Source organism: Acipenser ruthenus, chromosome 59 (assembly GCF_902713425.1).
Source record: "Acipenser ruthenus chromosome 59, fAciRut3.2 maternal haplotype, whole genome shotgun sequence".
Taxonomy (NCBI): domain Eukaryota; kingdom Metazoa; phylum Chordata; class Actinopteri; order Acipenseriformes; family Acipenseridae; genus Acipenser; species Acipenser ruthenus.
Window position 1 is genome coordinate 1,957,235 of NC_081247.1, and position 14,560 is coordinate 1,971,794.

A 14,560-nucleotide genomic window follows, 5' to 3' on the forward strand; every position below is an offset into this window, starting at 1 on the left:
TTGTGACTTTTCCTAAATATATGCATTAGATATAGTGACGGTGTTTGAGCCGCATATTCACAAGAAATTGACAATTATAAACATATTTACCTAGAAGCACACAAACCGGTCATTTTAACCGGTTATTTCAATACATATTTATCTATCAAATGTAGCCTATAATCCGGTAAATGCTCAGGGAAAGTGGAGAAGCGTGTATTGTGTGTGGACTGTACAGGTTAGAAAGCTGCCAGGTATGCAGGCTAAATAAATCTGCTATATAAATAGTTTATTGTATTATAGTTATTTATGTTTTGAAGTAGTGCATTATATACTCTTTTTGAAAATAAAAGACCCTTTGATGTTATTTTTACAAACAAAAAAAATGTTTATAGAACTCCGTATGTACAGAGATCTGTTACGAAATAGTCACTAGTGAAATGTTTATTTAAGTTTTTCTTGTTTTGTACTGCTCCTTATGAAAAAAAAATGTATGTTTTGTTTTCCATTTAAATATGGTGTTTCTGCTATGCAAATGTTTGATTTGAAATTCATAAATACAACTTTTGAGTTTTATACTTTCGTCTGTCTTTCATGATCATATTACAGCTGTTTCAAAAACTACCAGTTAAAATGACCGGTTTGGTGCTTCTAGGTAGTTCGAAATTCCCGGCGCTTCTAGTGTTAAATTTCAGCATTTCAAAGTTAGTTTTTTCCTTCTTCAGAAATTACTGTTTGTGAAATAGAAAACAGTCAATTTTGAAACGAAAAAGCATTAGCTTTACACAGGGAATGTCTTGCCCACAGTCTTTCTGATAAACAAGAGCTGGAGGACTAGAATTGTGCACCTCTGACCTATTGCATTAGCCTATTGTATTGTATTATATCCTGCTATTGTACAGTGTTATGTACATATTGTAAAAGGTTGTTATTATCCCTTCAGTATGTGTTTCATACCTGATCCAGGGAGTCTTGTCTGAACCATCCAGATATATATATATATATATTTTTTTTTTTTAATTTAGTCGTCGCCAATTATTTTACCCCGATTTTCACCCCAATTTACCATGCCCAATTATTATCTGTATCCCCGGCTCACCGCTCGCAACCCCCCCGCCGACTCGGGAAACGGAGGCTGGAATACGCGTCCTCCGAAACGTGCTCCTGCCAAGCCGTCATTTTTCGCACTGCAGATCCACAGCAATGCCACCAGACCTATAGTGCCGGAGGACAACACAGATCTGGCGGCTCCGCTGCAGAGCCACAGGCGCCCTATCGGCCACAGGGGTCGCTGATGCGCGGTGATCCGTGGATTCCCCTGCCGACCTAAGCCCTCCCTACCCGGGCAGCGCTCAGCCAGTTGTGCGGCGCCCCCTAGGAACTCCCGGTCACGGTCAGCTGTGACATAGCCTGGATTCGAACCTGCGATCTCCAGGCTATAGGGCACATCCTGCACTCCGCGTGGAGCGCCTTTACTGGATGTGCCACTCGGGAGCCCATCCAGATATATTTAATATTTTTCATGAATAGGGCTATTTTCAGATAACCAACCAGAATAATCAACCAAGAATACAAATCTCAGACAGTAAAAATGTATAATTACAACAATACAGAGACAGTAACATTGAGCTGCTTTCATTTGAGAGAATCAGAGCCTGTGCTTCCATTGTACTGGAACCTGTAATGTTTTATTTCTGTCTTTGTATTGGAGATGGATGTTCTTAACATGCCTTGTTTCTTCATTTACCCAGAGCTGCCAAAGGCTGTGCTGACCAGCAGTCCTCAATGGAGAAACCTGTACACTGGAGAGACTGTCACCCTGAGCTGTGGGGTTGAGGGGAGTTTCACTGGCTGGGAATATCTCTGGTACAAGAGCAGTCAGGGAGGCACAGTGAAGATCAGAGACACCACTGGAGCCAGATACACACTCAGCTCTGTCACTCAGTCTCATAGTGGACAGTATCTGTGTGAGGCACAAAGAGGAGGTCGACCACGTTCCTCTCAGCGCAGTGATTCTGTTACACTGACTGTGTCTGGTGAGTTTATTAACACAGTGATCCTGTTACACTGACTGTGTCTGGTGAGTTTATTAACACAGTGATCCTGTTACACTGACTGTGTTTGGTGAGTTTATTAACACAGTGATCCTGTTACACTGACTGTGTCTGGTGAGTTTATTAACACAGTAATCCTGTTACACTGACTGTGTCTGGTGAGTTCATTAACCCAGCTGAACAGACCCCTCAATACAGACTCCTGAGAGGCAGTAGTACTGCTCCATTTTAAACTGCCTGACGCAGTAGTGTAGTTGATTGTAAGAAAGAAAACCCCGGCTGGACGGCATTGGTGATGTTGCTCTCTTTAATCACCTCTTTTATTAGACCCTTCCATTCAGAACAATTACAATAGAGGAGTTGGTCACTATGCACTGTATAACAAAATGGCTTTCGTTCACACCAGATTACAACAGAAAGCCGGACAGTCACTCTGTAATCACTTTCACCCACTGCTAGGGTACGGTTCATTCTCCCCAGCTGCTTTCGTTATTGATCATCTCTGGAGGCTTTACATTACATTGATCTGTGCAAGATTAAATACAAAACCTTTATACTAAATAAAAAAAAAAATACATAAAATATGGTTTAATTATGATAGATAGATGAAATCTTAGGTCAGACCCACACAAAGTAAAAATAAATTACATAAAACACTGCTACACTGTTGTATTGTATCAGTGGTCCTGAAAAGCATGTTTGAAGGTCCTGAAGTAAATATAAACGTTCTTTTAATATAAAATCTAAGATAAAGCATTGTACTTTTTAATGGCTCGGATTACGATGCTCTTCATTTGTGATTTAAAGTACTCATGGTTATTAATAAATGAAGTAAAAACAAAAGGTCATTTCAATGTTCATAAAAGTAAAATGTAATAAAACTTTAAAGATTTTGCTATAAAAACACAGTTTAAATAGTCACATAAAAACAACATAATATTGTGAGCTTTTATATGAAAACAAAACACATTTAAGCACAGATGACATAACTGAAATGAATCATGAAATCAGAAAATCAGAATTGAACGGTGATTGGTATAATGTATTAGTCCTTTAGGCGAATTCAGAAGGATCTGTCTATATTTTTTAGGGGAATCTCAGTGAGCTGTCCCAGACGATTATTTTCATCAAAGTTGATGTTTCACCGTAGTTTGTGGAAGATGCGTCCAACATTCAAGGTTCAGCATTTAACACTAGAAGTGCCAAGCCAGTCAATTTGACCGTTTTGGGTTTTAAAATTTAAATGACTCTGCGTTCCACAATGTAATGCGCATGCCCGTTTGTGACTTTTCCTAAATATATGCATTAGATATAGTGACGGTGTTTGAGCCGCATATTCACAAGAAATTGACAATTATAAACATGTTTACCTAGAAGCGCACAAACCGGTCATTTTAACCGGTCATTTCAATACATATTTATCTATCAAATGTAGCCTATAATCCGGTAAATGCTCAGGGAAAGTGGAGAAGTGTGTATTGTGTGTGGACTGTACAGGTTAGAAAGCTGCCAGGTATGCAGGCTAAATAAATCTGCTATATAAATAGTTTATTGTATTATAGTTATTTATGTTTTGAAGTAGTGCATTATATACTCTTTTTGAAAATAAAAGACCCTTTGATGTTATTTTTACAAACAAATAAAATGTTTATAGAACTCCGTATGTACAGAGATCTGTTACGAAATAGTCACTAGTGGAATGTTTATTTAAGTTTTTCTTGTTTTGTACTGCTCCTTATGAAAAAAAAATGTATGTTTTGTTTTCCATTTAAATATGGTGTTTCTGCTATGCAAATGTTTGATTTGAAATTCATAAATACAACTTTTGAGTTTTATACTTTCGTCTATCTTTCATGATCATATTACAGCTGTTTAAAAAACTACCAGTTAAAATGACCGGTTTGGTGCTTCTAGGTAGTTCGAAATTCCCGGCGCTTGTAGTGTTAAATTTCAGCATTTCAAAGTTAGTTTTTTCCTTCTTCAGAAATTACTGTTTGTGAAATAGAAAACAGTCCATTTTGAAACAAAAAAGCATTAGCTTTACACAGGGAATGTCTTGCCCACAGTCTTTCTGATAAACAAGAGCTGGAGGACTAGAATTGTGCACCTCTGACCTATTGCATTAGCCTATTGTATTGTATTATATCCTGCTATTGTACAGTGTTATGTACATATTGTAAAAGGTTGTTATTATCCCTTCAGTATGTGTTTCATACCTGATCCAGGGAGTCTTGTCTGAACCATCCAGATATATATATATATATATATATTTTTTTAATTTAGTCGTCGCCAATTATTTTACCCTGATTTTCACCCCAATTTAGCATGCCCAATTATTATCTGTATCCCCGGCTCACCGCTCGCAACCCCCCCACCGACTCGGGAAACGGAGGCTGGAATACGCGTCCTCCGAAACGTGCTCCTGCCAAGCCGTCATTTTTCGCACTGCAGATCCACAGCAATGCCACCAGACCTATAGTGCCGGAGGACAACACAGATCTGGCGGCTCCGCTGCAGAGCCACAGGCGCCCTATCGGCCACAGGGGTCGCTGATGCGCGGTGATCCGTGGATTCCCCTGCCGACCTAAGCCCTCCCTACCCGGGCAGCGCTCAGCCAATTGTGCGCCGCCCCCTAAGAACTCCCGGTCACGGTCAGCTGTGACATAGCCTGGATTCGAACCTGCGATCTCCAGGCTATAGGGCACATCCTGCACTCCGCGTGGAGCGCCTTTACTGGATGTGCCACTCGGGAGCCCATCCAGATATATTTAATATTTTTCATGAATAGGGCTATTTTCAGATAACCAACCAGAATAATCAACCAAGAATACAAATCTCAGACAGTAAAAATGTATAATTACAACAATACAGAGACAGTAACATTGAGCTGCTTTCATTTGAGAGAATCAGAGCCTGTGTTTCCATTGTACTGGAACCTGTAATGTTTTATTTCTGTCTTTGTATTGGAGATGGATGTTCTTAACATGCCTTGTTTCTTCATTTACCCAGAGCTGCCAAAGGCTGTGCTGACCAGCAGTCCTCAATGGAGAAACCTGTACACTGGAGAGACTGTCACCCTGAGCTGTGGGGTTGAGGGGAGTTTCACTGGCTGGGAATATCTCTGGTACAAGAGCAGTCAGGGAGGCACAGTGAAGATCAGAGACACCACTGGAGCCAGATACACACTCAGCTCTGTCACTCAGTCTCATAGTGGACAGTATCTGTGTGAGGCACAAAGAGGAGGTCGACCACGTTCCTCTCAGCGCAGTGATTCTGTTACACTGACTGTGTCTGGTGAGTTTATTAACACAGTGATCCTGTTACACTGACTGTGTCTGGTGAGTTTATTAACACAGTGATCCTGTTACACTGACTGTGTTTGGTGAGTTTATTAACACAGCGATCCTGTTACACTGACTGTGTCTGGTGAGTTTATTAACACAGTGATCCTGTTACACTGACTGTGTTTGGTGAGTTTATTAACACAGTGATCCTGTTACACTGACTGTGTCTGGTGAGTTTATTAACACAGTGATCCTGTTACACTGACTGTGTTTGGTGAGTTTATTAACACAGTGATCCTGTTACACTGACTGTGTCTGGTGAGTTTATTAACACAGTAATCCTGTTACACTGACTGTGTCTGGTGAGTTCATTAACCCAGCTGAACAGACCCCTCAATACAGACCCCTGAGAGGCAGTAGTACTGCTCCATTTTAAACTGCCTGACGCAGTAGTGTAGTTGATTGTAAGAAAGAAAACCCCGGCTGGACGGCATTGGTGATGTTGCTCTCTTTAATCACCTCTTTTATTAGACCCTTCCATTCAGAACAATTACAATAGAGGAGTTGGTCACTATGCACTGTATAACAAAATGGCTTTTGTTCACACCAGACTACAGCAGAAAGCTGGACAGTCACTCTGTAATCACTTTCACCCACTGCTAGGGTGCGGTTCATTCTCCCCAGCTGCTTTCGTTATTGATCATCTCTGGAGGCTTTACATTACATTGATCTGTGCGTGATTAAATACAAAACCTTTATACTAAATAAAAAAAAAAATACATAACATATGGCTTAATTATGATAGATAGATGAAATCTTAGGTCAGACCCACACAAAGTAAAAATAAATTACATAAACCACTGTTACTCTTTAAAAAAATGTATTTTATCAGTGGTCCTGAAAAGCATGTTTGAAGGTCCTGAAGTAAATATAAACGTTCTTTTAATATAAAATCTAAGATAAAGCATTGTACTTTTTAATGGCTCGGATTACGATGCTCTTCATTTGTGATTTAAAGTACTCATGGTTATTAATAAATGAAGTAAAAACAAAAGGTCATTTCAATGTTCATAAAAGTAAAATGTAATAAAACTTTAAAGATTTTGCTATAAAAAACACAATTTAAATAGTTACATAAAAAACAACATAATATTTTGAGCTTTTATATGGAAACAAAACACATTTAAGCACAGATGACGTAACTGAAATGAATCATGAAATCAGAAAATCAGAATTGAACGGTGACTGGTATAACGTATTAGTCCTTTAGGCGAATTCAGAAGGAACTGTCTATATTTTTTAGGGGAATCTCAGTGAGCTGTCCCAGACGATTATTTTCATCAAAGTTGATGTTTCACCGTAGTTTGTGGAAGATGCGTCCAACATTCAAGGTTCAGCATTTAACACTAGAAGTGCCAAGCCAGTCAATTTGACCGTTTTGTGTTTTAAAATTTAAATGACTCTGCGTTCCACAATGTAATGCGCATGCCCGTTTGTGACTTTTCCTAAATATATGCATTAGATATAGTGACGGTGTTTGAGCCGCATATTCACAAGAAATTGACAATTATAAACATGTTTACCTAGAAGCGCACAAACCGGTCATTTTAACCGGTTATTTCAATACATATTTATCTATCAAATGTAGCCTATAATCCGGTAAATGCTCAGGGAAAGTGGAGAAGCGTGTATTGTGTGTGGACTGTACAGGTTAGAAAGCTGCCAGGTATGCAGGCTAAATAAATCTGCTATATAAATAGTTTATTGTATTATAGTTATTTATGTTTTGAAGTAGTGCATTATATACTCTTTTTGAAAATAAAAGACCCTTTGATGTTATTTTTACAAACAAATAAAATGTTTATAGAACTCCGTATGTACAGAGATCTGTTACGAAATAGTCACTAGTGGAATGTTTATTTAAGTTTTTCTTGTTTTGTACTGCTCCTTATGAAAAAAAAATATATGTTTTGTTTTCCATTTAAATATGGTGTTTCTGCTATGCAAATGTTTGATTTGAAATTCATAAATACAACTTTTGAGTTTTATACTTTCGTCTATCTTTCATGATCATATTACAGCTGTTTAAAAAACTACCAGTTAAAATGACCGGTTTGGTGCTTCTAGGTAGTTCGAAATTCCCGGCGCTTCTAGTGTTAAATTTCAACATTTCAAAGTTAGTTTTTTCCTTCTTCAGAAATTACTGTTTGTGAAATAGAAAACAGTCAATTTTGAAACGAAAAAGCATTAGCTTTACACAGGGAATGTCTTGCCCACAGTCTTTCTGATAAACAAGAGCTGGAGGACTAGAATTGTGCACCTCTGACCTATTGCATTAGCCTATTGTATTGTATTATATCCTGCTATTGTACAGTGTTATGTACATATTGTAAAAGGTTGTTATTATCCCTTCAGTATGTGTTTCATACCTGATCCAGGGAGTCTTGTCTGAACCATCCAGATATATTTTTTTTTTTTCAATTTAGTCGTCGCCAATTATTTTACCCCGATTTTCACCCCAATTTACCATGCCCAATTATTATCTGTATCCCCGGCTCACCGCTCGCAACCCCCCCGCCGACTCGGGAAACGGAGGCTGGAATACGCGTCCTCCGAAACGTGCTCCTGCCAAGCCGTCATTTTTCGCACTGCAGATCCACAGCAATGCCACCAGACCTATAGTGCCGGAGGACAACACAGATCTGGCGGCTCCGCTGCAGAGCCACAGGCGCCCTATCGGCCACAGGGGTCGCTGATGCGCGGTGATCCGTGGATTCCCCTGCCGACCTAAGCCCTCCCTACCCGGGCAGCGCTCAGCCAATTGTGCACCGCCCCCTAGGAACTCCCGGTCACGGTCAGCTGTGACATAGCCTGGATTCGAACCTGCGATCTCCAGGCTATAGGGCACATCCTGCACTCCGCGTGGAGCGCCTTTACTGGATGTGCCACTCGGGAGCCCATCCAGATATATTTAATATTTTTCATGAATAGGGCTATTTTCAGATAACCAACCAGAATAATCAACCAAGAATACAAATCTCAGACAGTAAAAATGTATAATTACAACAATACAGAGACAGTAACATTGAGCTGCTTTCATTTGAGAGAATCAGAGCCTGTGCTTCCATTGTACTGGAACCTGTAATGTTTTATTTCTGTCTTTGTATTGGAGATGGATGTTCTTAACATGCCTTGTTTCTTCATTTACCCAGAGCTGCCAAAGGCTGTGCTGACCAGCAGTCCTCAATGGAGAAACCTGTACACTGGAGAGACTGTCACCCTGAGCTGTGGGGTTGAGGGGAGTTTCACTGGCTGGGAATATCTCTGGTACAAGAGCAGTCAGGGAGGCACAGTGAAGATCAGAGACACCACTGGAGCCAGATACACACTCAGCTCTGTCACTCAGTCTCATAGTGGACAGTATCTGTGTGAGGCACAAAGAGGAGGTCGACCACGTTCCTCTCAGCGCAGTGATTCTGTTACACTGACTGTGTCTGGTGAGTTTATTAACACAGTGATCCTGTTACACTGACTGTGTCTGGTGAGTTTATTAACACAGGGATCCTGTTACACTGACTATGTTTGGTGGGTTTATTAACACAGTGATCCTGTTACACTGACTGTGTCTGGTGAGTTTATTAACACAGTGATCCTGTTACACTGACTGTGTTTGGTGAGTTTATTAACACAGTGATCCTGTTACACTGACTGTGTCTGGTGAGTTTGTTAACACAGTGATCCTGTTACACTGACTGTGTCTGGTGAGTTTGTTAACACAGCGATCCTGTTACACTGACTGTGTCTGGTGAGTGCATTAACCCAGCTGAACAGACCCCTCAATACAGACCCCTGAGAGGCAGTAGTACTGCTCCATTTTAAACTGCCTGACGCAGTAATGTAGTTGATTGTAAGAAAGAAAAACCCAGCTGGATGGCAGTGGTGATGTTGCTCTCTTTAATCGCCTCTTTTATTAGACCCTTCAATTCAGAACAATTACAATAGAGGAGTTGGTCACTATGCACTGTATAACAAAATGGCTTTCGTTCACACCAGACTACAGCAGAAAGCCAGACAGTCACTCTGTAATCACTTTCACCCACTGCTAGGGTACAGTTCATTCTCCCCTGCTGCTTTCGTTATTGATCATCTCTGGAGGCTTTACATTACATTGATCTGTGCGTGATTAAATACAAACCTTTATACTAAATAAGAAAAAAAATACATAAAATATAGTTTAATTATGATAGATAGATGAAATCTTAGGTCAGACCCACACAAAGTAAAAATAAATTACATAAAACTGCTACTCTTTAAAAAAATGTATTGTATCAGTGGTCCTGAAAAGCATGTTTGAAGGTCCTGAAGTAAATATAAACATTCTTTTAATCTAAAATCTAAGATAAAGCATTGTACTTTTTAATGGCTCGGATTATGATGCTCTTCATTTGTGATTTAAAGTACTCATGATTATTATTAAATCAAGTGAAAACAAAAGGTCATTTCAATGTTCATAAAAGTAAAATGTAATAAAACTTTAAAGATTTTGCTATAAAAACACAGTTTAAATAGTCATATAAAAACAACATAATATTTTGAGCTTTTATATGGAAACAAAACACATTTAAGCATAGTGACGTAACTGAAATGAATCATGAAATCAGAAGGCGAATTCAGAAGGAACTGTCTATATTTTTTAGGGGAATCTCAGTGAGCTGTTATTGTACATTGTTTGTTATTGGACCACAAACACACCGAGAGAGTTCCCCTATTTACACTGCTTCTCCGCCCTCCTTTCCTTCTCATCGGTGTGAGTGCTGTCTGCCCCAGGGCCAGCGCCAGGTTTTTGTGGGCCCCGGGCAATTGACCTCCAGTCCATTTGTAATAAATCTGTACAGTAGGCCTATACAGTAGAAAAATTTACTTATTGCAGTTTTTTTTGTAGTCTCCTTCCGTTTTTGACATCCAGATATTTTTTATTTTTTTTTATCCAGTTATTTTTTATTTCGGTTCGGCAGATTTCATTTTTGATGGTTTAAAATTGTATAATTATAATACAGTAGTCTCCTGCTAAGAGAACACCCCTTAAGAAGCAAGCAAAGTGTTCTCTTAGCCAAAGTGTTCTTCAAGACGGAGCCGACTATCAGACAATATGAATTAATGAATAAATAAACACGTATTACTTTTGATGATGCACGTGCGTCAACATATGAATAAGAGTAAAGCAACAGGCAAGTGTATGTGTTGCAGGTATAACACCAAACCAATATCTAAGATCAGCACCAGGGTAGTGACACCTTATCAATGCAAGCAAAGGAAGCCAGACACTATACTATATATATATATATATATATATATATATAAATGAATTTATTACAATAAATTCTAAAAAAACAAACAATCATTAAACCTACCAAGTTAATATATAAAATATAAAAATGACCAAGCATAGAGATCAACAGTGACTATCAAACAGTAACACTAGCAAACAGTAGTTAAAAGGGATATTAGCAAGAAAGACAATTCAACAATGTACTAAAACAGAAATGACAACTAGCTTAATGATAGTAGTCCTGGGACACCACAATCTCCACGTGATCTTCAATGTCTCTCCAAAGTAGTCCAGCCTCGCATAGACCACACAGCTCTGATAATAGATCGGAGGGGCGTCAGAGAGTTGCGTTCTAAAATTAAACAAACGAAAGCCTTTGCTAATCAACCCATATCAGGCAGGACATTAACAAATAATTATATCTCCAGCAGTAGAAAGCTTGGACACTTAGCTTTGCGAGAGGGGAGGTATCTCCACCTCTTCCCCTCTAGATGCCCAATCCTCCTGGAACAGTATATTCCGCTGTCCCCCCTCAGCGCCACTGGTCCTGGATATCTCGACGGCGACTGTCGCTGCTGCTGCCCGACTCTCCCAGCTGGATGGCTCGATCGGTCTCGGCTCCGCACGGCTCTTTCTCTAGCAGCAGAGAGCAGTTCATTTCCACTGCCCTGCTCGCCTTTGTTTGTTGTTTAGTTTTGTTTCTGTTTCGTTTCGTTTCGTTTCTGTTTCTGTTTCTTCCCACGTCTCGTCTCTTTGTTGTTCTTTTGTCTCACTGTTGTTCTCTCGTTTCACTGTTCTGAGTGTTTGTCTGTCTCTTAAAAACCTTTAAACTTAATTGAAAATAATTAACAATCCGCGTGTGGAATGTGCTTCCAAGCAGTAATCATTATAGGGTGGGGAAGTGTCCAGTAAAGTCGATGAATACAAATCCTTAGTGTAAATAAATATCAAATACAAAAACACAATTACACAAATCAATCCCAAAGAATAGTGCTCCATGAACTAGAAAATTATATCGTGATCAAAAAAAGAGTTTAAGAAAAAGAACACACACAAGCAATTAACCATAAAATAAATCAATAATAAAGTGCTAATCCACCCCTGCAACATATGTTAATAAACTATAATAATAAAGTAAGACAAACTAACATTAATAAACTAAATTAACACAGCATCCCTACCCACGTTAAAAAATGCAGCAGCAGCTCTAGATTAATTATGAATACCTGTACAGCAGCAATATTCAAGACGTGCACATTATTTAACAGAATGGTGAAGCAACTCACCAGAATGGAAAACACCAAATTGCTTGGTGACTTGTGTCTGATTCAGGTTTTTTTCAGGAGCTCAAACAATTTCCATCTTTTTGTAACAAGACAAACTGTGGCACATTTTGCCGTTTGTTTACATGTCATTTTGCAGCGATGAGGTGCACTCGTGGAAATCACAATACAAAATGAGGCAATGCTATGATAACAATTCTGGAACGATTTAATAAACCAAACATTGTGCCTCAGGCTCAAGGCAATTTCATTTCTGTATGTGTGTGGGCCCCCCTCTGGCGTCGGGGCCCCGGGCACTTGCCCTGGTCGGCCCCTCCATTCCATTTCTGTCACCTTCACACACTGAGAGGATTACACTGAACTGTTCCTGGCTTCTCATCAGTGAGACTAAGTCCCCCCCTCTCTGTGTCCCTCTATCCTTTCACAAACACACACTGGGAAGGTATCTATTGTCCCTCTGGGGACAATACAGAATGCACAATTACAGAATCTAGTGGGTAAAGTTTTTCGTTTAATGAAAGAGAGAAATGTGCACTCCCCTAATTCTGTTGTCTCCTCTATTTTAGCTGGCAAGCCAAAGCCTGTCCTAACCCGGGTGCCTGCAAGAGAGATATTTGAAGGAGACAAAATCACTCTGAGCTGTGCGGTTGGGGGCTCTGGTGGCTGGAGATATCTCTGGTACAAAGACAGTCAGAGAACTTCAGCACCTCAGACTGACAGCAGCAGTGGAACTGGAGCCGGATACACAATCAGTGCTGCTGCTCTGTCCCACAGTGGAGAGTACTGGTGTCGAGCTGGAAGGGGGAGCAAACCGTTTAACTCACAGTACAGCAATGCTGTCAATATACAAGTATCAGGTGAGTAACTGAAATGGGTGTGAGGAGTAATCTTTTGGTACCACCCAATTGTTACTATTATAGACGGCAGAATAGGAAAGGCATTTTCTTTTAAGTTTGGAATAAAGCACAAAGGTGACATTTGGTAACATTTACTTTTTGTTTTCTTTAGGTATTTTTTTTTGTCCCACATTGGTATGTCACAGAATTCTTGCTATTTAAAGAGAGCTAACCAATCACAATAACCAATTGTTATAACCTAATCAGACCATGTGTTATAGTTCAAACAAATGAAGAACCAAAATATTCCTGGCTCAAAAAAAGAGGGGGGGGGGGGGGGCGTTCATTAAAGCAAATAAAAGATATGAAAACAGATTTTAAAAGCATACTTTAGCACTTAAAAAAATCAAATCCATCACCCACAAATGAACAGGTATCTGTAAAAATGCACCAAAGAGGAGGATGGATGTAGGGACAGACAGACCTCCCTTAAATATACTTAATCTGATATTTTCAGTAACCTAAACTAGATAATGGTAATAGCAAGTTTCATGACAGTTATAGAGCTGGTTCTCCAGATATATGCAACAATGTAAGAGTGACATACAGAGGGACAGACGGGCAGACAGACAGACGCCCCGCCTCTATATCTCAAGAATCTGATAGGCTCAATAACTTCAGATAAATAATGTTTACACCAAGCTTCATGACAGCTGGATGAGCGGCTCTCCAGATATAAGAACACAATGTGTATGACAGCCTCCCCAGCACAGCTGCAGTGTCTGCAAACACTGACAGTCAGCAAGGTGGATCCCTTTGTAATGCTTGTGTTCATGAGCTATCAGTTCCTGTGATGCTGTGTCTGTCATTAACCCCGCTGGTGATGCAATCCCCTGTGAAGGGGTGACAGTGGAAGCGCTCATCTGCTTTTATCCATAGATCTGGAGAAACACTTATCCAATTGTCACGAAACTTGGTATTAACCTTATTTAGCAGAAGTTATTGAGAATATGGGATTCTGGGGATAGTTTTGCATATAGGACACTAAATGCAGTACGCTGGAGTACCCTGTGCAAATGCATCATTTTTATCTTTTTTTGGCACAGGGTCCAAATATATAAAGCAGAAATCAATTTATAAAGTGTAATTTAACATTAATATGTATGTTATTCTGTTTTATGTCTAGAGCTCACATGACATTGCACAAGTGAGCTTCCAATGTTGTTGCACATGATTATTACACAGCTAGACTTTGTACAAAAAAAGATTTCTTCACTTACCTAAAACTTTTTGAAAACTAAAAAGATGTCTTTAATTATCAAAAACTCTAAATAACTTTTTAAAACAAAACTACTTTAAGAATAAGAAGGCAATCATGCTGCAGTCGCTTGTATCTGCTAATAAACTGAGACATTGAAACTGGTATTCTGTGTCACTGACAGTTTCCTCCAAAACTATTATCAGAATACAGTAATCATTTCATGCTAAATTAAAATAAACTGACTGTATTACATTTAGAAGAAGGGCAGCAGTGTGAAGTAGTGGTTAGGGCTTTGGACTCTTGACCGGAGGGTCATGGGTTCAATCCCCGGTCGGGGACACTGCTGTTGTACCCTTGAGCAAGGTACTTTACCTAGATTGCTCCAGTAAAAAACCCAACTGTATAAATGGGTAATTGTATGTAAAAATAATGTGTTATCTTGTAACAATTGTAAGTCGCCCTGGATAAGGGTGTCTGCTAAGAAATAAATAATAATAATAATAATAATAATAGAAGAGCTATGAATAAGGCAAT

The 14,560-nt window shown here is 39.4% G+C and overlaps 1 protein-coding gene across 1 annotated transcript in view; it reads left to right on the top strand.

The window, feature by feature from the left end:
- The window catches only part of LOC117966773 (titin-like), a 62,753-nt gene that overhangs the window by 18,033 nt on the left and 30,160 nt on the right, over positions 1-14,560 (top strand). The window contains exons 7-10 of the mRNA XM_059018356.1: positions 1,731-2,015; positions 5,043-5,327; positions 8,530-8,814; positions 12,496-12,786. Coding sequence (XP_058874339.1) covers positions 1,731-2,015; positions 5,043-5,327; positions 8,530-8,814; positions 12,496-12,786 — 1,146 coding nt within the window. The remainder of the gene's footprint in view (positions 1-1,730; positions 2,016-5,042; positions 5,328-8,529; positions 8,815-12,495; positions 12,787-14,560) is intronic.